The sequence below is a fragment of the Semicossyphus pulcher genome, unplaced genomic scaffold (genome assembly GCF_022749685.1).
Source record: "Semicossyphus pulcher isolate SPU_LCO1_2020_fin unplaced genomic scaffold, fSemPul1.0.p SCAF_17, whole genome shotgun sequence".
Taxonomy (NCBI): domain Eukaryota; kingdom Metazoa; phylum Chordata; class Actinopteri; order Labriformes; family Labridae; genus Semicossyphus; species Semicossyphus pulcher.
In genome coordinates, this window is record NW_027211681.1 from 13098565 (window position 1) to 13123174 (window position 24610).

Here is a 24610-nt window from a genome sequence, read left to right on the forward strand (position 1 = left end):
GATCAAAAGGCTGTGTGTAATGTGTAACAGGTCGTTTGTAGCAACAGAAAATTATCGCATGACTCTGCAGTCTCCTTCAGCTCTATGCAGCATTATAGCTCATTTTAGTTCATTGTTTTATTTTCTCACCTGCAACTGTAGTGTTTTAGTTCCCTTTCACTTAAACCCACAGCACACAAACAAGTTAGACACCTCCTGGATGGTTTGGGCAGTCAGATTTTAATCAGTCTTAATGACTTGTTGTCTGCTTTAACACTTTGCTTTTTTGAATAAGTATTAAAGTATTTTTAGTTTCTTTTTGACTTATTGGCTAAAATCAGTAACATAAAACACAGTATCGTCTGCATAAGGACGAATAATATGGCACCAGCACTGCTATTTGGTGACCTTGAAGAAGTACTGACTATTTCAGCTTAGGTTTGTAGTCTCTGTCTTTACTTGTATTGCAAACTAGGTACAAAAAATATGCAACCTGTCATGTATGAACCTTGTTTAGTTATGTTCTGTTGTTCAGATATCATTTCCTGTTTTTACTGTTTGTCTCGTGTTGATCCACTTCCTGCCTTTGTGTGTTTTCCTGCTTGATTATTTGCCCTGCCCTTATTGTTTTCACCTGCTCCTTGATTGTGTCACCCGTGCTTGATTACCTTCACCTCCCCAGTGTATTTAGTCTTCGTCTTCCCGTCTCTGTGCCAGTTCGTCTTTGTCTATCTTTGTGAAACCTTTATTAACTTTGTCAACCATGATCCTAGTTTCCTCGAGTCTCCCTGTTATTTTCACCTGTTTAGTTGGACTTTGAGTTGGACCTTGTTTTGGATTTTGATCCCTTTTTGTTTATACTCCAAACGTGACACAACCAACATTAAAAAAAGGCCATCCAAAAATATGTGTGCAAAGGATGAAGGAAGACACATTTGGCTGACTCGGATATTCAGCTGTATTTATTAAGCCTACGTATGCGGCCAAAGAAAAGGAGTGGGGTGAGGCGGCAGCTGCTTGCAGGTAATTCATCCTGGTGCATGAAGGGACTACCAACACAAGTCCGAGAGCAGGAGACTTCTCCGTAAATATTCCATGCACTGAGGAATTAATTGATTTACTTGTCTACATTTATCAATAAATATTGATGAGATGGAAATACCAAATGCGAGGGAAGGTATGTCTATAATAAGAATAATAGTTAATAATAATAATAAATGTTTTGTGATGTGTCTCTAAAACAAAAATAGATAACTACATCCTCACTGGATGTGTCAATGTGTCAATATGTACATAGTGTGTGTAATTCTGTGTGTGTTGGGGGTGGTGGCCGAGTCCCTTGACCCTCTCTCTCTCTTCCTCTTTACCTCCAGATCTATCCACCCCCCCTTCTCTCCCTCTGTCTCTCCGTCTTTCTCCCCACCCCGCTCTCATTCCATCAGGTTCTCCAGCAACGCACACCACAGCCTCCGAACGCCTCATCTTCTTCAGTGGAGCGAGAGGATCAGAGAGAGGGGGGAGCAGAAGTGACGGGAGAGCAACAGCAGCATCACTGACAAGCATCTCCCTTACTGGGGGAGAGAGGGAGAGAGAAATAGAGAGAGGTGGGGAGAGGAGAAGTGGAAGAAGTGAAGAGAAAATAAAAGAGGAGAGGGAGACAGAGCAAAACAGTGAGAGGAAGAAGTTTCTAGCTGGACGGAGGAGAAGCGAGGGAGAGTTTTGGGTAAAAGAGTGTGGTGGGTGGCAGTGGGGGTTTGGGAGCTTCATTTTTCCTTCTCTTTCATCGGCTACGAGCACTGCCTCCCTCCTCTCTTCTCCTTTCCCCTCCTCCTCCTCCTCCTCCTCCTCTTTGCTCCTCTTCTCATCCCGACTCTCCTCTCCCAGCTCCCGCCGTGGGGTCTCAGCTCTCTGTCTCCCTCCCCCCCTCCCTTGCTCCCTACCTCCCCCGGGCTTTGCTGGGAGCCTCCGGGCTGCTGCGCCGCAGGAGGATGTCTCGCAGGGAGTCACCACCTCCACCTCCGCAGCTGCTGGGAGTGCGGAGAGGAGACGTGGACTGCGATGATCGTCCGGAGCGTGCCGAGCCGCTGACCGACGCTGAACGGGAGATCATCCAGGACACGTGGGGGATTGTCTACAAGAACTGCGAGGACGTGGGGGTGTCCGTGCTCATAAGGTGGGTTTCTTTCAACCTTTGTTTGAGTGTGTGAAAACTTTATCTCTAGTCTGAGATGCTTAAGTTTAACGCTTGGTGTGTTAATGTAAGGCCATCTGTTCAGTCTCTCTACTGTGTCTGTTTGGATGTAGAAGCTTTATTCTCACATTTAATCCAGGAACTCTTTTCATTCTTGGTGATCACCTCTTAATTCAGTATGTCCTTAATATGGAGAGGTTGGGAAGGGAAGTGATCGGAAATGAAGGTCACAATAATGCCAAGAAAGAGAGAGGAATATAAACTACAAACCTTAAACAATAAAATCTGCAATGTTTCAGTAAGAACAAACTCTCAAAAAAAATCTGAAAATGTAACTTTTAAAGGTCAATTTGATTGTTTATTGTCGGCTGAAAAATAAGATAACAACAGGGCCTTTCTGTGTGGGGTTTGCATGTTCTCCCCGTGCATGTGTGGGTTCTCTCCGGGTACTCCGGCTTCCTCCCACAGTCCAAAGAAATGCTCTTAGTTTATTAGTGACTCTAAATTGGCGTGAGCGTAATCGTGAAAGGTTGTCTGTCTCTCTCTGTCAGCCCTGTGATTGACTGGCGATCACTCCAGGGTGTACCCCGCCTCTGGCCCAATGACAGCTGGGACAGGCTCCAGCCTGCCCGTGACCCTGAACAGGATAAACGGTATAGATAATGGATGGATGGATAAATAACCTTGTCCTTTTAAACACTGTCCCTCCTTGTTGCTGATTTTTATTTAAAAAAATACAGAGATCACACACTTTAAATGTGGTTAAATTGACTTGTTGCTGATGATGTTTAATACAATATCCAATATTTCAAAGTCAGAAAGGGAAAAAAGGCAAGTCGGAATAGTGCATGAAAAGTAGATTGATATTAACAGTAGTTGTTGTAGGAGTCAGTAAGGTTTGGTATGAACTTATATTATAGTACAGTCATGAAAAATGTGACAGTTGTGATAGAAACGACCATCAGATTTAACTGATCACATTAAATAACTATATATAATGTAAAGTTAACTACAAATACTATGACTTATTTTTTCAACAAGTATTTGTATTTCAAGTATTGCGTTGTTGTCAGTTACATGTTTTGTCCCCATATGACATTTTGTCACACATACGATTCACAGCTTACAGTGGGAGAGTATCTTGGGTTGTGTGGGCATGTTTGTGAGCACAGACTGAACCTCCAAACAATCATCTAATATCTGCAAATCCCTACCAAGCCCCTGTTGACCGTGCTCGGCTGGGTTCACAGTTAGGGCCAGGGTCCGAAGTCATGTGACCAAACAGGCCCAAAACATCTTTTCCCAACATGCACATTACAAAGCGCTTGGCTGTAAATGATGATACTTAATTTCATGCTCTCAGAGTGAAGAACTAGAAAAGTAAATTATTTTGTGTTATTCATGTGTGAGGGGAGCCAGCAAGAAGCGTAAAGCCAAAGTGTTTACTCTGTCTGCCATCAAGTCAAGAAGAGAATAAACTTTTTCAGCGTGCACGCCAAAGAACAACTCGTCTAAATGAATGAGCTGCCACATGTTGCAAAATTCTTTAATCCTGACAAGGCATGCTTCGGCACACTTACAATATAATGGATCACATGAGAGCTTGGCAGGGTAAACATGAGGCCTATAATCTGGGAAGCAGTTCTGACTATTTTAATATCTCATCTGTTACCTGAACCTTAAAGCTGCTGTGAGGAACTAATGGTTTGTGTTGATTTTGGCGCCCCCTGTGGACAAAGCCGTACCCTTATCTCTTTGCTGATTTTGTCTGTACATGCCTAAGTGTTGGTTTTCAACAAAAAATCTCTTCCTGCTTTCTTTAACAGTCATATATATCACTTTAAATTTTTGCCCTGGAAAATGTAAACAAAGGCAGCGTGCAGTTAAATGCTTTGTCTGACACCCACCCCCCCGTCAGCAGTTTCAGGCACTAAAAATAACTATATAGAAATAATCAATCCTGTCGCTGATGGTCTGGTTTGCTTTTGTAGCTCATATAGAGTCATCAGAATTCATTTCAGTCCGTTTCATAACCATGAAAAAACTCCTCACAGGAGCTTCAACAAATTCTTTTTCACCTTCAAACAAACGTTATGATCTGTGATCAAACACAAAGGGTGCACCCAGTGTGATAAATTTCAACACATCTCTTATTATTGTGTGTCAAAATGCACATTATATAAAAAGTATTGAATTGGACAATTGATTTAAATTCCTGAATTTTCCTAAAGAGCGGCTGGACATCCTGTTTTTTAATGTGGCTAACTTATCACGTTGCTGAAGTGATCTAGGGGTGTACTCAAGGGTGTGTTGGTACGCTGTGACATCACTGTGGATGTGGTTACTGCTACAACAGACTTAACACTCTGAACCAAGTCGTTGCTTCTGATTCTGATTCTCTAGTTTTTATGAAGTCCCACTTTACACCGTGTGTTGAGGCAATACACCTGTTATGATGCCATATTTTTTGAGATTTTATTGTTTAATTACAGGAAACAAATACAATAATTAAGCACACAGAAATGTATTGTTTACAGTAATTAATGCTGCTTAGCATCAGCAGGGGTCAGCAACAAATACTTTATGCAGTAAACCTAGTGATAACGATCAACACACGCACACACACCATGTTCTGTACCCATTCCCTCAACCTCTCACCAACGACTGAGCTGTGACACGTGTAGGGAAGGAAGGAACATCATATTCCTCTCATTAAGATGCTGGAGAAATACTTCATAGTGCACTTCTCACTCCGCTGTCAGACACTTGATGTCTTTGAGGTTCAAATATGAAGAATTTGTGCTTCAATGTATGCATTAATGTTTTCTTGAGTAGAATAATTGCACAGAAGACAGTTACTGCCTCATTAATTGTCATCTTATGATAAACTGTAAGCACCTTGTACTTATATGCTCATGCTCAACCATTGCCACTTCTTCTTAAGTTGTCAGATGTGTTCAGAAGCATAAAATCATTTGTTCAGCAGCCTTATCTTCAACTGGCAGTGATTCTTAGTGAAGCGTCACTGCAGAGAGTCACAGGCTGACTGGATGTAACGTGGCTTGACTGTGTTTTTTCCAGCTTATTCTTTGTTTTTTTTTATATTTCAAAGAAGAAAAGCGTTCATTCGTTTGAATGTCTCCGGCTAAATTGTCTCTCAGAAAGCCCTCAAGGGCTTGTTAAAATGGACAGCCAGTTGTAGCCAAGGAGACTGATGCGGGTGAGACAAACTGATTTTCGTTTTTTTTGGGTGACGATAATCCCTGAGGGAGAGTGGAAGGGGCAGAGAGCATCGTGTGTGTGTGTGTGAGACGAGTGTGTCTTATGCTCTTATCTGTGGATGACAGCAACAAACTTTGGCACTTAAATGTCTCCCTCTGTAACTCCTTTCAAATGTTCTATGTAGCCTGTCTTTCTTTCCAAATCCGCCGTATTTTCTTCTGCCTTGTTGAAAAGATGACACTCTTCATCCATTCAGATCTCAGTTGTTAGTAATTACCGTCAAATTCAATTTTCTCAAACCTGTCAACCACATTATATATCACACACATTTTGACTACTTTGAGCTCCTTGTAGCCAAAGAACAACACGACACGCACAATGCAGCTATGAACTAGTAGCTCTGCAATCAATGGCTATTTTCACTGTTAAAAATCACACCTAGCACCATTCACAAATACAAAACCAGTCATGAGCTTCAGTCTGCATTTTCAGGTATTGATTCCACATTCTAGGCCTTCTGTTAGAAGTGATGAAGTCCACACAACTCTTTTGCTTAAAGGGAATAGTAACACATGATTGGAAATGTGCTTATTGACTCTCTTCCATACATAAATCCATACCACTCCAGTAAATAGGAAGCTACAACTTGTATTTAGGACTCGAACCAAGGGGAAACAGCTATCCTGGCTCTGTCCAAAGATAACAAATTAAAACTAGTAACACACTACTTAAAACGTCAAATGTTGCTCTTCAGTAAAACTATTTCTTAGCTTTGAGCAATTCACCTTATTAAGGCCATTTTCCTGTAAATGGAAATGGACTGTACTTATATAGCGCTTTTCTAGTCTTTGTGACCACTCAAAGCTGCTTTTACACTACATATCACATTCACCCATTCACACACTGATGGCAGAGGCTGCTACGTAAAGTGCCCAACTGTCAATCAGATACCACATTCATACCCGTTGGCTATGCCACCGGGAGCAATTTGGGGTTCAGTGTCTTGCCCAAGACACTTCGACATGTAGCCTGATGGAGCTGGGGATCTACAAGGGGATCGAACCTCCGACCTTCCGATTGAAAGACGACCAACTCTACCACTGAGCCACAGCCGCCCCAAGTAGTCTTGGGCCTGTGAAGCCTGTGAAGTCACGCTTGGGACGCTTACTCCAGGTTGAATGTCATGTCAGCATGTCAGAAAAATGTAAACACTTCCCAATTCACAGGAACGGAAAAGCAGTTGGATGGTAAAAAAAACAGAGACGTTTGGCCATGTTTTAAGAAAGAATTACTTTTGTAATACTCCTTAGCTACTGTTAGACAACAGCTAACATTAGCATTCAACAACTTACTAGCTAACATTACTGTTTGCACAATAAATAGAAGGGCGTGCAATCCAAGCTAACGATAATGTTAGCTAGCTATTTGTAATGTTAGTTAGCACAGAAAGTATAAGCCTGCTAACTGTAATTTAAGCTAGGAACTGACTGAATGCGTCCGTTAGCTGTTGTGGCTCCAGCCCCTGCTGCCGTCCCGGGCGGCAGCCTGCTAGAGTCTCTCTTATTTGTACTGTATTTTTGGAGCTATGTGGCACTATAATTTCCTTTGGGAGTTCTATCTTATTCTTATTCTTATCTTATCTCGTGGCTTGGTTGTCTATACCCATGCTGTGAAATGATACAATTCCGTATCTTTAATGATTTTCAAATCTATTCCAACTGCTTCCCACCCTGAACGTGATGTCAGAGAAAAGTTGCCGCTGTGTGAATATTGTGAATAACTTCCTTGACTCTCTGTTGTTTTCTTGCAACCTCATCATGACCACAAGTCTCCAAGAGTATTTTTCCTATATAGGTGCTAGAAGGTTGAATTTGTTACCTGTTTATCCCATGCTTCCTGTCTTTATGCTAAACCTAGCAAGGCTGTAGCGTCATATTCACACATGTTAGCGTGGTAATGTTTTCATTAGTAAGAGAGCCAAATGTCAATAAATAAATAAGAAAATCCTCATTGACAACAATCCAGGAGTCAAATGTGACACAAAGTTATCACTGATTGTACAGATTGTTTCAGCACTTTACATGGCGTTTCCATTACTCTACGCCTATGTGTAGAAATCCTGTGATTATCAACAGTTGGCTGGCAGTTCCTCAGTTACCTAACACATCCTAAGGCTGACTCTGGGTCACAGTCTTGCACGGTTGAGATCAGTGCACAAAAAACCTCCCATGAGAGCACTGATTTGCTTTTTCATGTCAATCCATCTGCCTGCATGCATTTAGAGAAGAGACAGTGACAATAGCCTCAGTTGATCTCACTAAGGCGTACAAATGCAATTGCACCAAAGAGAGATATCCCCGGGGTACAGCAGAACAGTGCATATGGCAGCTTTGTGAACACAATCATCCTCAGCCCACTTTGACTCAAATAGTTCTGTTGTAGTGTTAATGGAAGGATTCAAGCACATTTTCACCAGGCTCAACTTAATGAAGAGTGACATTGAAACGGAATTTTGAGACAAGGGTGCTTCATTAACTTAAGGTACTTCATGGTGCATGTATTTAGTAGAGGACACATCAATGGGATTCATTTACTGTAAATGTCTTATTGTATCTGTTGATATAATTACAGGGCTTTCACACTTAAAGCACAATTGTGATATTGCTTAATTCAAGGCCTTTATTTCTAATGCCCTTTTATTTAAATTTAGTGCGTTGACGCAGGTTTTTTTAGACCCGAGAAGACCCACTTACAGATGCCGATTGTCTCTGTTCCCTTTGCTAGTGGAGTATACTCCTGTTGGTCTCTTTTCTGCTGACGTCACAAATGCGCCGGAGACAGGGTTAGTAAACAGTGAAGATGTTACGGTGGTTCAGTCTTTATTGTATCTATTACTCATTCAGTCTGTTTATCAAACTCGGCACCGACAAATTTGGAACGATGTTCGAGTGCTGCTGGGACGGAGACGTAGCATAGCATAGCATCACGCTGGAAAGGGGTAGCGGATTAGCGTGTCAACACGGGTTTTGTGTTCCCATCAATGTCGATCGGAGCCGGAGCGGAGTAATTTGACCTGGGGCTGGATGCTGATTGTTGCCTTTCCCATTAAGCAAAAAAGCTGGGCGTTAGCAGGTGTTAGCGGTTTTTTTTTTTGCCAGAGCACGGCTGCATGTACCATTGTAATGTGCATTGCCCTAGTTTCCTGCCAGTTTTAGCAGTCCAGAGTTAAAAAAAATATATAGTGTGTACCCCATATGTGCAGATTTTGCTGAAATGAATTGGGCATTCTCAAAAAAAAAAAAACCCAAACAAGACTCTACCTTGTGTTAACTATGTTTTATGTGTGAAAATGCTGTCTGGGGCATTTTTATTTAAATGTAAGACATAACATCAAGAGTAACTTAAATATAAAAAAAGGTAGAAAAAAAGGAAGTAAACTAATGACTTTAATGATAAATTTACATTTTTTATTTTATAAAGTGGGATCACTTTCAGAGCAATTTGATGAAGGACAGAAAGACTGACAGCCAATAAAATCAGTGTTAGCTTACTGTCGACCTTAATGAAACATTTTTAAGATGGTCTATCTGAATCACACGTACAGTCATGGCTATTGTGGTACGCAAACTTAATAATTCATGTAATAAAACATTATTCCACATGAAATAAAGTCTAGTTGTGGCACATTAAATGTCCAGAGATCACCAAAGTGATCACTATCAATACTCTGGGATCCTCAAGCTAATGTTAAGGCAAGGTTTGAAGCATTCTGGTGTCCCTCTGTAGTCTGACTAATATCAACCACTAGCGTTACAGCGAGCTTTGGTTTGCAGGAAAACTGTCTATGTGCAAAAGAGATGGAACACATCAGCCGTAATGCAACCCCGGAACCAATCGCTATCATCTGATGATTTTATTCATTTCTATAAGCAGACATCTGCATATAAGTGCAGCTAACAATCCTGTCGTGGATGTCGTAGAACTCAATCCTCGCTTCTCAAGTTGCTTGTGGGGCTGTAAACAATGACCAGCGCTCTGAAAAGAGGCCTTGGATTTCCTGTATTGCTCACCTGGATAACTGCTAGCTGCACATGGAGCCCTGGAAAATTGGCCTTTGCTCCCAGAGTGCTGGATCAACAGTCATTGGGATTCATTGTGTGGAGAATATGAATGTATGTACAAAATGTCATAGCAACTAACCAGCAGCTGAAAATCCATTTCTTCTGAGTGCGAGTCTGAGGTTACAGAGTTTGCCTTGAAAAAGACGTCCTTGAAGTTGGAGCAGTGAGGCTCAAGGTTGTTCTTGGTACTCGAAGAATTATAAAAAACCCTTCTGATCCAATTAAAAGTGTGATTAACCAGTCCCTCTAATAGCGCTGCGCTGGCTTTGATGACTTCATTTAAATGCATAGACAGGTGCAAGAAAGGGCTCGGAGCTCTCCAAAGTACTAAACACCAGCGCTCCTCTAACACAGGGACAAACTGCTTTTCCCCATGCCTCCATACACGTGTAGCATTACAGGTCTGAAACATACGTCTTACGGATGAGGTAGTCCCCCAGATATTCCCCCCGTCACATATCCCTCCATTAGCAAAATACATTGCACGCCACTGTCACTGCAGCTAAAAAAAATATTCAGAGAAAACCCAGCTCACCTTTGTTTGTCCCATTTGTCAGCATGTGGGTGCTTGCACATCAAAACTATTACTGCGGTGATCAACAGTGGATTGGCTCTACTAATCAAACGTGGATTGATTGACTTTATTCACATTTTTTTGCTCTCAAAGTCTTCTACTTGATTAAAACTGTAGGTTTTATTTTTCAGTATTATGGAAGTGACAATCTGGGAGCAACGTCAAACATCGCAGGCATTTTGGTTTAGCCAGCGGTTAGCGATTAAAGACTCCGTGCATTGTTTGCAGTCCAACTAGCAACCTGAGAAGTGAGCGTGTGTTCAAGTGAAGCGGAAACAACTTTTAAAAAGCATGTTTGTTAAACAGAGGTTTTATTGATCATTTCTGATGCATTCAAGGAAGTAAAGGCAATCTAAACGCTGAACAGCCTTTGCGACTGCATCAAGCGAATTTGTCTCAAGTTGCAATTTTTGATGTGGAACAGATTGTTTGCTGCACTCACATGCAGACATCTGTTTATAGAGATGAATAAGAAGCTAAATGGTTGTAAGATGACCTCTGATGGGAGCCGGGATGTCGTTACAGTGGATTGCGCTCCACCTGCTTTTGCTCTCCACACGGACTGTTTCTCCTGCATACACTGCAGCCTGCTGATGCGTGATTGGTCAATACTACTTGGACTATAAACGTACTACAAATGGAAACCAGAACACTTCCCATACTAAAATCTGGTAGCGCGTCAGATTCTACATTTTTATGTGGAAACTGTAAATAGAGAAGTGATAATGAAATGATAGTCTGTGTAAAACAATGATGTAGTTTGGTTAAGTTATGCTCAGGGTCTGGCAACAGCAGCAATTAGGAAAGGGAAAGATTGTGGTTACAGTTATTGCTATAGCCCATATTCTAAACTAGATTGTTGAGGCCGATGCTGATATCAATATTTTGGACTGTAAAAAATTGTATATTGGTTAAATTTTTGGTGAATTGATGTTTAGTGCTGTGACAGAGGGTAATCTTTCGTCTCCTGCATGAAAGCCAGTTGTTTACATGCCATCCCAAACCCCCCTCACTTCAACCTTTTTACATCCTCATTACCACCTCACATTACAGAAAGGGCACGCTGCCTCCTGTGCTGGCACTGGACGTAAATCATGAGCTGCACAATCTTGCAATATGCACATAATTACTGGGGATACCAGGCTGAAAAATGTACAAGCCCTGGGGTACACGTCCTGAATACCAACCTTTGGGTCACAAAGACAACATTTCGATGATGTTAAACTGCCATAGTGTGGGTCTGTTGAAATGGCCCTGAACCAAACCAAACGAGTCGATGTAATCCCTCAAACTGGCTCGTATTAGGAAAACAAACCACCTACAGTATAGGTAAACTATGTGAAGCCTTTGATTCTGAGGGTTATGCGTCCAACCTAAAGGATCACATTGATGTTTGGATGCTCAAACCATCCTGCTCTTGTTGGTGTGCCTTGTCGCATATTCTTTTAACGTACTGTAAAACCATGGCTTAGCTAAAGGGGATTAAACATTTATCTTCTAACAAAAGAGGACAGGCACAAAGAGCTCTCTTTTTCTCTTCAAAGAAAACATCCCGGCAGCGCTCTGTTTCCTTTAAACCATGCAGTTAAGTTTCATGTTTGTCTTAGCAGAACAAGAGCTGTTTGAAGGTGTGTATTATTCTGCGCACCAAGGACAAGAGTGTGTGTGTATATCGTGACAGCTGGTTCTAAGGACAAGCTAGGAGTGCTACGGGCAAGCCGAGTGTTTGTAGGCCTAGCATGACACAGGATCTGGGGGATGTGGATGTGGTGTAGCAGCGCTGCCGAGGGCCAAACTCACACTGAGAAATAACTGTACAATTATAGTCAGCTGGAGCACTGACAAGATTAAAAGTGGGTCAGAGCAGACGTGTGTGTGCAAAATCCATCTGTTTTTTACGCAGTGTCTGTGAATGTCTAAAGCTGTGTGTTAACAATACTATTCTGCGTTGTTGTCTGGGAAAACTGACAATACACAATGTGTCAGATTTCTCACATACCCCTTCAGCTTGGCGTGTGGAAACTTTGTCATTGCTTTGCCAGCCGCTCCTTCCTCTCTCTTACCGAGCTGCTGTGAGCTCACAGTCGGCTGTGATGAAAACTGTCAAGCCCCTGAGTCAAAACAAATCGTCCTAACTAGAAGCCCACGAGACAATTTACATTTTCCTTTGTTTATCTCTCCTCCTACATCTACCAGGGTGGTTTAAGAATGGAATTTACTACATATGCAGCCAAAATAACTCGCTGCACACACTGGGAAGCCGTCAAACACACAAGATAGATAGATAGATAGATAGATAGATGTCCTTTATTGGTCTTTCTGTCTGTCGGTCTGATTACATTCATGAAAAAGGCAAACAACCATCACGTGCCTTTCACTAAGTAAAGTCACAATATTCGTACATAAGTAAAATATTCTGGAAGTGAAAAAATATTTTGTCCAGCCTCTAAATCTGCTTAATATTGTTCCTTCGGAGATGTATTTCAGTTAATGCACTTTCATAAACAGCACCAGGCAAGCTTGTAAATTTCCTCTCTTTAGCACACCTGCATCCAATTACACTCAAAGCGTCTGATCAGTCTGACTATCAGGTCTCATCAGAGCTGCTGCACTGTGAAGGAGTCTGAGGGGCACAGCCTGTCACCGTATGGTGCAGAGGTGGATTACATATTTTGTTGACAGGAAAAACAATTGTGTGTGTGTGTCTATGTGAGTGTGTGTGTGTGTGTGTGTAAAGGAGAAAATTGGAAGAGATTGATTATAATAAATAGCATCTTTGCACTTAAAGGCTTTAGGATTTTTTTTAGGATACTTGGTGGACTCTGCCGGTCTTTTTTTTAGGTAGGTTTTTATCTGTCAAGCCTGAGTTGGCTCACCGTGCCCCACTCTCCCCTAATCCAAACCGTTGCCTCGTTTTCTGAGCACCTCTTCTCCTCTATGTTCTGTGGTTAGCTGTTGATAAGTTGCTAGCTGGTGCTTGCAGACTACACTGATGATGGTTAACTTAGTAGGGGTTGGTTGCGTTAGCTTATTCACTAGAAATCATCTGAGTGAGAGAAGTAAACTCGCGAGCTGTCTGCAGCAGCAGAGATGTCGCAGGCATCTGTTAAAGGATTAGACAGTGATGTCGTCGTCATACGGACGTACCGCTGTCCACTTCACAGACAGGTCCACGTCTGTGGTGAAGTCATTAACTGATCCTTAACAGTTATACTTTGGACTGGCAGGTGCTTAAATTTCCAACACTGATGTCAATAAAAGTAGCGAGACGTGTGTAGCTCAATGTAACGGAGTAGAAGTACATATTATTTATTGCAAATTTACTCGAGTAAGAGTAAAAAGTATTCTACAAAACAAGTTCTCTCAGAATACAATTTTTTGGAGTAAGTGTAACGCGTTACTACCCACCACTGGACATTAGCATGCAACAGTTGCTAACATGTCATAGCTGCAGCTCAGATTTCCTGCTCAACCAAACAGACCCTTTGACAAAACATAAATCAAGAACACAGCCATGCCAGCTGACTGAAAAGTCAGAGGACCATCGAAGTCAGTAGGATTTATACTCTGGGGACCTTGAATGTCCACTTTAAGTAAAAGTTCTCTACCTTTTACAGGCACGAGATGAAGTGAATGAAGATAGCTTCAGCTGGCAGCAACAACACAGCTCTAATGGCTGCAATGTAATCCTTTGGGGCAATTACCGGCAGGCAAACTAAGTCCACTAGAAGTGCTTTTTTTTGCAACTGACAGGCTCAGATTGTTATGTAAGGTGTATGACAACATCAAGACTTCTTGAGAATCTTTTTTTGCAGAGAAGACGGCTGACACGAGATGAGGAGACCAGTTATAAACGAGCTGCGAACTCGCGACATTGCTTTAACTTTTTTTATTCTAAACAGCTCTTTTCAGCTTCCTTCATGAATAGAATCTCATTCTGTGGGGAACTCTGTGGTTAACTAGCTAATTAGCCAGCTAATAGGTTAGTCTTAGTATGCTGTATTCCATTGGGAACTCAGCAATTGTAAACCCCAGTTGCAAAGTTTTTCATTCCAAAGTGATCTGAAATTTTATCTCCTTCTTAGGTTCTTCGTCAACTTTCCGTCAGCCAAACAATACTTCAGCCAGTTTCAGGACATGGAGGACCCGGAGGAGATGGAGCGAAGCAGTCAACTTCGACACCATGCCCGCAGAGTGATGAATGCTATCAATACTGTGGTGGAGAACCTCCATGACCCGGAGAAAGTGTCATCGGTGCTGGCCCTGGTAGGGAAGGCCCATGCGATCAAACACAAGGTGGAACCCATGTATTTCAAGGTAACATCAAGGATTAAACTCTTCTGATGCTATTAGAATTTTGTGTTATTAATCTGTGATATTCTGGAGTCGACAGTCATCCAGCCAAATCCTGCTTTACTTTGGTCAGGGATTTTATGAGTAACAATCACTCAAGGTAAATTACCACAGGGTTGTTTCACTCCGAGGAGACTTGACAGGAGTGCCCGTGGATTATAGTAGACTGTGTCGTAGAGTATAATGGTGGAGGGCTCCCTTTTCTGGAAAAGTAGCACTGTGGAAGTATTTTCTTGCTTCAGCAGTCTCAATCACGAAAGCACCCCATTATCACTCCAAAGAAAAGTTCTCATTACCAATCTAATAATCTAATAGCATTTTCTGCTCAATTTTCTCAGGCCAGAAATCATGTTCCTGTTCTGTTTTCATCTGTTCTTTTTCCAAGAAAGGAAATACAATAATGCAGTTTGCATAACCATACCGGCCAAGTTGTCATATTGACGTCTGTTTTGATGATTCATGCAAGAAATCACTCCACCTCAAAAGGTGCCAGGAGCTGCTGGTAGCATTTTCCGCCACTATTCACCACTCTTTAGCTAACTAGTGTTAACTGGTACAAATGAAAATGAAGGCACCAAAACAACTTGTGACTGCAGCTGCAACTTTTCCTCAGAATGAATGTTTCGAAGGGGGCTTCATTTAGCGCAAGTTAGCAAACCAAATCATTCCCAACACAAACTAGTGTCCCTTCAGCTATATTGGCATGCTAATTGCAAAATATAGCTGCAATATGCTTACAATAACCAACTGCTACATCCATGGTAACATCTACTTTAGTGGATATAGTTTACTCATGTTTGCAGACCAACGTAGAAACAGTGGTTTCATTTTCCTCAAAATGAGCTCGAACCACAACCATGGTTGGTTCACCTCTCCCACTGAGTTATGCAACATTTTAAAACAGGCGTTTACCTAATCAAAGTTATAATGTTAAAGTCATTTCAGTTCTCCTCTATAGAGCTAACAGCGCTGATCATCTATGGCGGCAGATGAAGACAGAATCAGACAAAGTATCATAAATGTTTAAGATCCAGTGTTTAATTTAAACTGTATGATTGCATCATTTTCTGTGTGAAACTTCAATATGATTCCCTCTTCATTTGATTGAAGAGGGGAAGCATACACTTCCTCCCCTCAAGTCTTTTCAGCGTCGTCTGCAGTCGGTTCATAAATGCAGCTGTGAAGAAAACACATTCCCGTCATTAAAGCTTCCCTCTGCCGGCTTCCGATTGCCTTTAGAAACACAATTTAAGATTTAATTGATCACTTTGTGAATAAATCATTACACTGATTAGTTCCACTGTGTATTCCCTGAGCTATTTATATTTATACATAATGTGTGTTTGCTGAACGTTTAGGCCATTATTAAGTATTTTATCACTTCCTGTTTCATCATGATGGAGGTTAATGTGGTGTGTTCAACAACACAGTGTATATCATTACCTCTGAAACGGTTATTGGTATTAACAACATTTATTGTGGATGGTTTTAACACAACATGAGTTATATTTTTAATGGATGAAGCTGCTCAATTCTGAGGAGTTCATTCAGAAAATTATCATCTTCTCGATGTTTTAACTTTTAATTGATTAATATGCAATGAACACAGCTGGATCCTGAGTCATCAAACATTGCCTGTTCACCAGCATATGAACAGGCAATGTTTGAGCTTCAAGTTTGATCCTTGGAAATATAGTTTGCCAAAAAATTATGTTCTTATTGTTTCCACAGCTTTCAGTCACAAGATAGTTTATCACATGAGTTAAGTATGGAAGTTTGCTTGCATGATAACAGGCGGTATTATAGATATATATATACTTGTGACATTTTGACATGTAACCTGGAGGAGCCGAGGATTAAACCACAGATCTTCCAATTAGTGGTCAATCAATGGTCAGCAACTCCATTCACAAAGGAATGACATGTCGCTGAAAGCTTTGAAAAACAAAGGTAAATGGACATTGTATTGAGAATTTTTCTGTCAGAAAGTAATTAATTCCTTTTATATTACCAGACAAAGTGAGAATGTTTTGTTTCCTTGCTGTAGCATCTACCACATTGAAATCCACATTTCCCTACATTCTCTACTTTCCTTTGTATCTACCTCTTCTTCTCTCCCCACCTGATTTGTCCTTTCCCTCTACTTTCTTCATTTTCATTCCTTTTGTATCGCCTGTCCACCCACTGCTTTCATGTTTTACTGCCATCGTTTTCAATTCTCACCTGCCGCGCTCACATTTCTGTAACGGTGAATTGGATTCTTTTTACATCCACCGCTCTGCTCTTACTTTGCCTTATGAACCTTTAGCATTACTCCGTCATTCTTCCACCTGCTGTTACTTCATAGAGTACTATTCCAACTCTTCTTTTTTGGTAATTTAATTTCTCGCTCTCTGTCCCACTTCATAGATCCTGAGCGGCGTGCTGCTGGAGGTGTTGGCTGAAGATTTCCCAGAGTGCTTCTCGGCAGAGGTGCAGATGGTGTGGTCCAAACTGATGGGAGCAGTGTACTGGCATGTGACAGGGGCGTACACAGATGTGGGCTGGCTCCAGGTCTCCAGCTCAGCAGTGTGAAGAGTCAGGATGAAGCAGAATAAATTGCTAGAGATTCTGAGATGGTTTCACAGACATGGATGAGTTTAACGTGGTAATCCATGCGACACTGTACTTTATTTTGGTGTTATTTTGGTGCTAAGCCTTCGTTCCTGTAGTGTTTCTACATCACACTTCCCAGAGATCACTTGGAACTAAACAATGTAGCCAGAGAACATCTTTCTTTTCTTAAAAGAAGTTTTAGCTAATGTAGGTGGTGCTTTGGTGTGTTGGTTAAGCCACAGAAGCTATCAGAGCTAATGCTAACTATCAAGTTCATCTTCTGTTTATTCCAACGTTAAAGATGCCAAGACAGGCAAATCCAAAAGCTTTAATACAGTAGTAGATTTAGTTGCTGCTGCTAGGCCTGTCAAGCTTTCCAATTCTGCGCCCTGCAGTTACCATAGTAATGATGGCGGATAAACCACTTAGCCTAAATTCTCTGAAAAGTTGAAATCAATGATTTAAGTCGAGGGTTTGCCATAAAAACAACTTGTGCTAGCAGATTATCTTCAACTAGTGCTAGCTAGCTAGCTCAGCAGAATAATTGATAATGCTGTCTTCAACTGTCTAGTTTTAACAAAACCTGTTTAAAGACTCTTAAAAGGTCTTAAGGAAACATAACAGCTTCTCCAAGATATTAATTCACCTGTAGATTTAACTATTTACAACAACGATTGATGGTTGACATTTTGCCATACCCGATACCCAATTGTTCCTGCTGCTAGGCCTGTCAAGTTTTCCAAGCTAGCACCATACAATTCACAATGATAATGATGGCAGATAAGCCACTTATATTCTCAGTAAAGTTTAAAACATGGTTATTCGATTTTAGACAGAGGTGTACCTCTCATTTATAGCTGAACATTGTTGATTTAGCCAATAATAGAAACAACTTTTGCTAACAGGTTTTAATCAACTTAGTTAGTTAGCTAATTTAAGTTAGCTGAACAAGTTATTTGATAATGCTGTCACTAATGCTGTCATTAGCATAATGACATTATGCTAACAGCTAAAGGTACACTATGTCTTAAGTTAAAAGACTGACAGTTGATAAAACCTGTGGGACACACGGAAACAAACGAGCAGCATTTGTAGCTAGTTAGCATTATTAATGATTTGAAAACTATGAAAAATGCTGTATCATAGAACCGAATCATTGCACTCAAAGTAGTGATTGATATGCGCTGTGGTCTTGCTAGCTAACTGCTGTCCAGCTAGCTTACTAGCTGAACATGCTAATATTTGTAGCTCAAGTCAGAGCTGAGAAACAAAATATGAATCAACTGCAAACTTTTGGTCTTGTATTTTGGAATTTTAAGAGTTGAAAAAAGCACCACCCTCCATGCTTTAGATATCCTATATTGCTATCTATACAGCTTCATGCTAACTGCTTTAGCAGGTGGAGAGCTTGACAGGCCTGCTGCGCCTTGTTACAGAGAGGCTTGAATTATGTTGGTCAATCTCTGTTCAGGTTTGTGTTTTAGTGAAAGGTCAGCCGAGATGGAAGAAACAGACAATTCATTTTTTTGAACATGTTGTGGATTATTACTTAACGGTGTTCATCTCTGTGTAAACCTGCAGTGAGAGGAGCATACCTGGGCTGAGCCGCACACATTAATACACCTCATGATATTCTAAAAGAGAGAGATTGAGAGAGAAATATTTAAACGAGAGATGATTAATAAGTTCAGAGAGGGGGCAGTTAGTTGTTGAAGCCCCGGCTATGGGACCATGGAGCTGCTGACTGTTAATAGATAATCTTTGTGTCCTATTACAGTATATCCTCATGTTTAGGGGACCTGTGCCCCTCTCTCTCTCTATTGATGCATTGCGTGCTCTTAATGTCTTGTTTAACTTTACAGAGCTGTTGTTTGTATAAGTGTACAGTGGGCAAGTGTGCATACTCTTCTGCCTTTGTTTACAACTCATTGACACGTTGATCTGTGGACGTGTGGAAGAGGGCTGTTTTTATTTGCTGGACCAGCAACATGGCTTTAAGTTTTGATTTGCCTATCACTGTCACTACACAGACATTTTTTTAAAGTGAGATGGAAAATATCAGCAGGTGGACACAATCAGCGACAGCACATGTACACATTCACACACAGGCATGCAAGAAGACCTCCCCTATGCTAATATTTACAGGTCTGTCAGTTAGTTTACCTCTCTGAAACCCCATCAGAGAGACGTGCCGCATTAAAGGCTCCTTTAAGAGCTTTAGAAAGTCACTCTGGAGTTCTTGGAAAAACATGTCAGCTTAAGAGGTGCCGTCAGACTGCTTCTCACTGTATCGCTGAACCATCTAACAAGATGTCGTTCTTCCTCACGGTTTCTCTCTTAACTCACATGCAGACATCAAATTCTCTTCCCCTCCAGGATCATGCTGCCTCCTGCACTAACCGTCTTTACCTTACTTAACCTCGTCTCCGGTGCTTCAGTAACCAGAGTCTTTAGCCTTCAGAGTCACTCTCTGGTCAATTCCCAAACATACACAGCAAATCTGTTTAGGGTGGGCATTTGATCCAATCTCCAGTTTGCATCTGCTCCTGTGACGTCCTGTATCTCCCATGTGACCCCCTTTGGCATCTGCATCTGGCATTAATGAGGAAGTAATGAGTCTCCTCTCCTGCTCATGTGGCCATTCATCTACTGTAACCTCCCATTCCCTCTGTTAGGAGCGCCGCGCTGAGAACAAAAACAATTATGACTGGACAGATGGTCTTATACAGACTACACCACGTCAGCCATTCACAACAACGCTTCAGAAAAATGCCTGTCATTCACTTGTAGGAAAATGAGTTTAGCACAGTTACATTCAAAAATAAATATCACAAAAGAACACATTGGCATCACATTTTTGGTGACTTCCTGAAGTCATTAATTTCCTATTTTACCTCACCTTACACCAGTGGATTTCAAAACTCTTCTTTAGTGCCCCCTTTTTAGAAGCCTGAGAAAAATCATACAATTTAAAATGATTGAATTTTTATCAACAAGGAAGAATTTTGAGGAAGCCTGAATGTCCTGAGTCTAAAATGTTAAATCATTAAATAAGTGTGGCGTTCTGCTTCCTGGTTTTAGGCACATTTTCACTTTGAACATTAAAATAACGAGTGAAAATATGCTTAGCAGAGGTATAAAAATTGGTATATGATTAGAAGCGACAAAATTAAAGGGAAACCAGCTTAGCAGATAAACCCTACTAATCCTGTATGATATTTACGTATTTAACAGTGTGGATTGAAATGCAGATTAATTCTTAATCCCAGCTGTCATTGGTTGAGAGGCGCTGTCAGAATTGTCACATGGGCTGTGCGAAGTGTGCAACCACACAGGGCCTTGCACAGGGTCCACAGCAACACTTCAAAAGTAGCCCAATTCCCCAGGAAAACCAAAGACCTGGCAACCCTGGCTTCGCATCCTGCATTTTTTTTTTTACTATGTATATATACACAATATTTTCAAGACAGCACCCACAATAATTCTGAAGTTAAAGTCACAAGTCGGGTGCTGAGAAAAGGGAAAGGACTTCAAAAACACGTCACTGCGAGGATCTCTGGATAAATTTGTCATCACTTCGCACAGGGCCTCGCATCCCACCTGCGACAACTCTGTACACCCTGGACTGATCTCCAGTCACTCACAGGGCTGACACACAGAGACAAGCAAGTTTTTTAGCATGCATCGGGAGAACATGCAAACTCCACACAGAAAGGCCCGCTTCGTCTGAACCGGGGTTGGAACTAGGAACCTTCTAGCTGTGAGACAACAGCACTAACCAGTGCACCCCCGTGCAGCCCACAGTTGATCTACACGAACTGAATTTAAATAATAACTTTAATCAAAAACCCAGGCATTCTTAACTTTAGTATCTTTAAAACCCTCCATTTATATTCAGCTGGCACACAAGTTTATTAAGAGGTCCCATTAAACAAGTCCCTTTTCAAGTCTTCAGCTTCTGTCACACAGCGAGACGTCAGAGAAGCAGATAAAAATACACACGATAGTCAAACAAACCTCACTGTGAACTATTTCCTCTTCTGCTAAAGTAGCTCAGGAGGCAGTAAAACATAAATGATCCGTTTCAAAACACACACCAGTCCTACTCTTCGTCCTGATCCTGACGTCAGAGACTCTCTGAGGTCGCACCTCAAGCGGCTCGAGGGTCAGCCATATTTTTGTTAAGCCGAGTTCCTCCGACATCTTGTTTATTAAACACACACACACAGATACACACACAAGATGGAACTTAGTGTTGCTGTTACTAAGCTGCAGGTTTTGTGTCTCGTTCGTTTTCATGCAGCCATTTCTCCTCACACAACAAACTTGCATGTAGAATATGTTCAGACACATCGCACTGACACCCTTTTCTTTCGTACTCACACATATATGGTCTCGCACTGAATTGTAGGAGCCGGGCATGTCCCCGCATGCCAAGTGAACGACAGCAACACTTCATCTGATATACGCGTTTGCTTTCAATCATTCCAAGCTGAAAAATAGACAAACATTTCTCAGCTCATTAATTCATTTCACACGCTCATTCTCTTCAGCGAATAAGGGCATCGCAGCACATGTGGAACTCTGTGTTTTTGTTGTGAAACGTTTCCGTCAATCAGTTGAAAAGTTAGGACTTTATATTTTTCTAAATATATCTGTGAGAAGGATTCTATGTATTTGAATACTGTATATGAATATGTGTTACTGTATTCTGCATCGTTGGTGGGAGAGAGTGCAGTGGCTTTGTAGTGTTTTGAGCATGTTTGCACAGTCGACCACGGACTTGTACCTTCGCAGACCTGGTGAACATGAATCATGAACATCAATAAAATATACTTGTACATTTGTCTCTGTCTAATCGTTTTTCTTTTTAGTTATAAATTCGGTTTCATAGATAATTTAAATGCAACTTCTGGCTTTTTCTAAAGCTTTCACTGCGTACAACCAAACATGTACAAGATGACCTTATGACAACACGCAGGCTAACGCTAATCAGACATATCACTGGTGAAATAATGAGCAAACATATGACATAACATCTGTTCAGAGGCAGGTCTCTGAACTGCAGAAAGTGTTACATCCAGGTTACATCACCTGAAAAATGTCTGCATTTATATATTTGACACATTTTAACTGGCTTGCAGCAAAGGGAAAAAGTAGGATTTCATGCAACTCCTAAATTAAAAAGAATTTATGTAACACAGGCTTTAATTACAATTACTTAAAACTTGAAATGTGTTCATGTGTTTCTAGGAGAACAAGGTTAGAGTGGGACTGAATCAAAGTTTTTGAAAAGAGATTAAAAATGTTTGGACATTTTTGTGGAAACAACATGAAAGCTTGTTTCCCATGACAGTGTTGACTAACGGGCTCTCTGCCTTTGTGGTGCGCTCCTGACCGAAGCATAACCCGACATTGTGATCATCCTTTGCCTACAGAGACACGGTGTTTTCTTTTGTTTGCAATACGAGACATTTGTCTGTTTAAAACATTCACGGCCTGTGAGGACCCATTGTGCTATTAAGTTTGTTTTTGAACTCTATCAGTGACAATGTTTGAACCATAGACTCTATGAAAAGATGGACGACAACACAACTCCAGAGCCAAAACATGTTGAGCGCCCCCTGCTGACTGGCTGCAGTATAGGTCATAAAGCCCGCCTCCTCCACGTTAACAGATGGGACATGAGTCAAACTATGAAATCAAAATACACGTCAAATACATTTTTCTCAGACATGGTTTCTGTCATTATAGCTAGTTATTATCATGCTGATTTACATCCAAGTGTTAATTTTTCTGACAAGTTTATTTTTAATTAGTTATTTGATGCTGTAAAAATGATGATTGACAGCTCTGTTGACAAATTCGGCTCCTGCTCCTGTTCCGGGTGAGCAGAGTGGAGGACGATGGAGTCGAGTGGAAACGTAACTAAAACAATCACTACAGTCATTGAAAACTATAAACTCAAAATACACGACAAATACATTTTTCTCAAACATGCCATTTTTGCTAATTATAATGCTGACTTATGTTAATTTTGAGAAATGTTGTTTTATTTAGTTATTTGATGCTACAAAAAGGGTCTAACGCCATGATTGACAGCTCTGTTGACAAATACGGCTCCTGCAGCCGATCTGCTCTCGAGTAACACAGGTAGTAGAGGAGGACTGGCGAGGGGAGAGAGCTAACACTAACACTACAGTCATTGGTTTGAACCAATGACTGTATATATAGATAGACAACGCGTCTCCATCTGCTCCCATTGTAGGAAATTGATGCCAAAATAGCCCCTGTGATAGGCGCTGCCATCTTGCGATGGTGACGTCATATGGAGCCAGAGACTGCGCAGTAGAGATCGGCGAGTGAAGCAGCCGGAGCCTCTTCCGCTAACCCAAACATACACTTAACTTACTGAAAAAACAGCAAGGATCCCGCACGCCGGCGTGTTTAACAGCAGAACAGCTTCTCTGTGTTGGTCTGAGGTTATCGTTCACAGGTATGGAAACTTCAATGACTGTAGTGATTGTTTTAGTTACGTTTCCACTCGACTCCATCGTCCTCCACTCTGCTCACCCGGAACAGGAGCAGGAGCCGAATTTGTCAACAGAGCTGTCAATCATCATTTTTACAGCATCAAATAACTAATTAAAAATAAACTTGTCAGAAAAATTAACACTTGGATGTAAATCAGCATGATAATAACTAGCTATAATGACAGAAACCATGTCTGAGAAAAATGTATGTGACGTGTATTTTGATTTCATAGTTTGACTCATGTCCCATCTGTTAACATGGAGGAGGCGGGCTTTATGACCTGTACTGCAGCCAGTCAGCAGGGGGCGATAGAGAGGGTTTGGCTTCACTTTTAGGGAGCTGTCATGTTCTCCATCTTTTTATACAGTGTATTGTTTTAAACGTAACAAATATAGTTACTAGTGCAAAAAAATCACGGACAATTCACTGCAACAGCTGGTTGCTATTAGCCCGTGTGTCACTGGAACTAAAGTGATTTTACAGATAGAGATGATTATAGATATATAATTGTGAAGTTAAAGAGTAGGATACCCTTCCATCAATCCATACCGCTTATACTGTTCAGGGTCACAGGGGTATAAGTAGGATATAAGAGTAAAATAATACAGAGTGGAAAAATCAGCTATAAAACAGAAGAACCGAGCAACACAGAGTCATTATTACCAATTGTCACACATTTTCTAATCACAGTGTACGAGTACAATACGTACTGATACATGAAGGCACAAGGGAACAAGCTGTGAAGTTAGGGAATTAGGGGGTGACAATGTGGGAACATAAAAGAATAATTATATTTTTAACCAACTTATACCCATTCTATTATTATGTGGTAAAAGCAACACCAAAACATTGATATCAAATAGGTAAGAATTACACCATATGTTTACATGTACTGTAAGCTCACATACGTTTGAAGTAGTGTGTGTGTTGCAGATATATGGTTCCTAGAAAATAAAAGCTGCTTCTCCTTGGAGCTTTGGATGGTTCGTAACCTTGCAGCAGTTCAGAGATGTATTTTGGTCCCGAACCACTCAGCGTTTT

General features: G+C 41.1%; 1 protein-coding gene across 1 annotated transcript; it reads left to right on the forward strand.

Annotated features, from left to right (window-relative positions):
• Window positions 1-1967: 1967 nt before the first annotated feature.
• cygb2 (cytoglobin 2) lies at window positions 1968-17695 on the forward strand. Its single transcript, XM_069666262.1, has 3 exons — window positions 1968-2152; window positions 14173-14404; window positions 16850-17695. The coding sequence occupies exons 1-3, from the start codon at window positions 1968-1970 to the stop codon at window positions 17012-17014; spliced, it is 582 nt and encodes a 193-aa protein (XP_069522363.1). The 3' UTR covers window positions 17015-17695.
• Window positions 17696-24610: the final 6915 nt, after the last annotated feature.

What these genes read in the sequence shown, in the direction of transcription:
- cygb2 (XM_069666262.1), top strand. Translation starts at nt 1,968, where the DNA reads ATGTCTCGCAGGGAGTCACCACCTCCACCTCCGCAGCTGCTGGGAGTG. An exon ending in GGGGTGTCCGTGCTCATAAG is followed by an intron (nt 2,153 to 14,172) that starts GTGGGTTTCTTT and finishes TCTCCTTCTTAG; the next exon opens with GTTCTTCGTCAACTTTCCGT. An exon ending in TGGAACCCATGTATTTCAAG is followed by an intron (nt 14,405 to 16,849) that starts GTAACATCAAGG and finishes CCCACTTCATAG; the next exon opens with ATCCTGAGCGGCGTGCTGCT.